Here is a 2,828-nt window from a genome sequence, read left to right on the forward strand (position 1 = left end):
AGAAAATTGAGTTTTAACATACATGTAGTAAATAATATTTTCATGAAGGTTGTATTCTTCTACTGTTTCATGCTACTTAATAGTTTATATTAGGACAAGTCTTCCTCAAATCAGAAAAGGGAGTGTGTGTTATCAAATGGCATGGATTAGTGTAAGGGCATAACGTAAAACGTAGTGCATAATGTTGCACATGGTCTAGTGGCAACCCTATGTTAGCGCAACATCAAGTCACGAGTTTGATCTCCCGGAACGCACGTATTAATTTTATTTGTTTCGTTAGACTGATAGGTTGGTTTCACATGCAAGACTCCACCCAAGATTACATGTCCAAGTTAAAAAGTATTAGGGGTCTCTCCGCAAAAACTGTAACGTCATGTATCATCTTCTGATTTATTGAGAACCAAATCTTCACATGGATTGCAAGTTGTAGAACAGTGACTTCACACTTTGCAAGATGTAAGTCCAAATTATCGCGTGATAGATAAATTGTTGGACTACAAGTGTAATTAGCTCGCCGGTGGCCAGGGCAAGTTGCAAAAACAGCAGGGACACGTGTGTTCCCAACGGCTCTCTTCTCCCCATCCTTCCGCGTGGTGCCTACAACGGTCAAATCAAATCATCCCACGAATCTCTATCGATAGAAAACTTCGACGAATCGAGATCGAGATCGAGATGGGAAGGGCAAGGGGAATGGCCGCCAGGGGCAAGAAGGCGTCACGAAATGGCCCACCACCTGCGGCGAAGGCAGCCGCCGTGGCCGGTGACGGTAAAGACGGACCGGAGAAAGCCGGCGGCGGCAAAGACGGACCTGAGAAAGCCAGCGGCGAAGGCAGGTTCTTCTGCTGCTACCTCCTCCGGTCCCTCTGCCCTCGCAGCAAGAGCCGCACATACATCGGGTACCCTCACCTCACCCCGTCTCGCATAAAAAGTCATCTTTGTTTCTTGCACCTCACCCGATTGATGGATGGATTCGTTTGTTGGTCGTGTGGCTGGCAGGTTCACGGTGAACCCGCGGCGGCGGATCCGGCAGCACAACGGCGAGCTCCGATGCGGCGCCTGGCGGACCAAGCGCGGTCGCCCCTGGGAGATGGTGCTCTGCATCCATGGCTTCCCCTCCAACGTCGCCGCCCTCCAGGTAATTGACCATCCCATCTTCCATCTCATCTCGCTTCAAAGATTAGATTTGCTTGGTTTGGATTGGATTGGATGGATCATCTGTCGACTGACCTGTTTCTTGCTAAACGTGGCCGGCCCTGTTTCTCGCCGTGCAGTTCGAGTGGGCGTGGCAGCACCCGACGGAATCGCTGGCCGTTCGCAAGGCCGCCGCCGGCTTCAAGTCGCTCCGTGGCATCGGCAACAAGGTCAAGATCGCATACACCATGCTCAACCTCCCTTCTTGGGAGAAGTAAGACGCCTCTTTTCCCCATCTCTGCAGTGCTGCCCCATCCATGGATTCGTTACTGACGTAGATTGCTGCTTTTGTGTGCGTGTTGCCAGCCTGAATCTGACGGTGAACTTCTTCTCCACGAAGAACATGAAGTTCACAGTGGGCTGCCCGGCCCTCCCCTGCCACATGAAGACTGTAGTTAGTCCGATGGAGGATCTTCCTTGTTACGACGTGGGCATCCCATCAGACGAGGATAAGGAGCCTACAGAGGATGAAGAGCCCGATGCGACTTCCGATCATGGTTTGCAGCCACTGGATTTAGAAACCGGAACTGCAGGCGGTGAATCAGACACTGATGAGTTTGCTCCAATGGAAAGGAATGGGGTCTGTAGACCAAGAATTTCAGAATCCTCTTCCCGGCAGCTAGTGGAAGAAGAAACCAGAATTGCAGAGCGTGATGCTGAATATCCCATTGATGACCTTGGTTACATGGAATGGAACAGAAATCCCGTTGGTGACCTCGGCTATATGGAATGGAGCAGAATTCCGGAGACATCGGAGTTGCACGAATCTGGAGCATCGCCTCGATGCTCCTCGAGCTCGTGCAGCGATGTTGTTGCTCGAAGACCAGTACAATTTGTGTCAGGGCAATCATCTCCAGTGTCGAAGGCAGGACCAAATGAAACTGATGTGGTAGACTTGGTTACCCCAGTTGGCCGGTTTGCTAGAGATTGCAGCAAAGCGGTCAGCATTTGCCCCAAGATTATTGATCTGACAAACTCCCCTATTGTCATTGAGTTATAATACTTTGCTGGGCTGACCCAGTACTAAATCTTGTGGTAGTCAAATATTACCAGAGAATAACATACCAGATGAGAATGTACAATAGGCAAATTAGTACAAGAACATAGGTGTTGAGAACTGGACAATTGAGTAGTCTTTTCTTGAGACTGATAACCCTGTTGTTTAATCAGTAATAATGTATTGGGGTTATGGAGGTGATATTCCTGTTTTACAAGAATTACTTCGTAACAGCAAGACATCTTGGTTTGACTGTAATTATTGTTTTTTCTTTAACTATGATGAGATTATGAGATTGAGTTGTGATACTTTTTTTAACATCCCATTATGCTTTTGTTGTGCAAAGTGGGCATACAGGCAGACTTGTATCACATCATGGAATGTTGAAAGACCTGCTTATAAGGTGGCTATTGGTGGCGGCAATTAGAAGTTCAGAACCATGTGTTAAAGGAGTGGTTATTGGTGAACTCCAACTTCCACTCTCTTCCAAGTTTTGAATTCCCATTAATCTAGGCATTTTAGTGACATCTGTAATCTACGGTTGTTGAACACCCAAGCGCTCCGGCACTTCCTGATTGAGCAGTCATCGTATTGGGAATCTTTCTTTTGCTCCTGTCAAAACGCCGCCTTTGTCTCGAGT

The 2,828-nt window shown here is 47.9% G+C and overlaps 1 protein-coding gene across 1 annotated transcript; it reads left to right on the forward strand.

Moving 5' to 3' along the window:
• The first annotated feature begins 569 nt into the window (after window positions 1-569).
• Window positions 570-2,408, forward strand: LOC127305766 (uncharacterized). The gene is made up of 4 exons (XM_051336293.2): window positions 570-896; window positions 997-1,135; window positions 1,272-1,405; window positions 1,498-2,408. Exons 1-4 carry the CDS (start codon window positions 673-675, stop codon window positions 2,189-2,191), a joined length of 1,191 nt encoding a protein of 396 aa, XP_051192253.1. The 5' UTR covers window positions 570-672; the 3' UTR covers window positions 2,192-2,408.
• The last annotated feature ends 420 nt before the right edge of the window (window positions 2,409-2,828 follow it).

The sequence above is a fragment of the Lolium perenne genome, chromosome 6 (genome assembly GCF_019359855.2).
Source record: "Lolium perenne isolate Kyuss_39 chromosome 6, Kyuss_2.0, whole genome shotgun sequence".
NCBI lineage: Eukaryota > Viridiplantae > Streptophyta > Magnoliopsida > Poales > Poaceae > Lolium > Lolium perenne.

Excerpts from the sequence above, each read along its gene's own strand:
- LOC127305766 (XM_051336293.2), top strand. The coding sequence starts at position 673 with ATGGGAAGGGCAAGGGGAATGGCCGCCAGGGGCAAGAAGGCGTCACGA. Across the intron at positions 1,136-1,271 it reads CCAACGTCGCCGCCCTCCAG|TTCGAGTGGGCGTGGCAGCA; the intron begins GTAATTGACCAT and ends CTCGCCGTGCAG. Across the intron at positions 1,406-1,497 it reads AACCTCCCTTCTTGGGAGAA|CCTGAATCTGACGGTGAACT; the intron begins GTAAGACGCCTC and ends GCGTGTTGCCAG.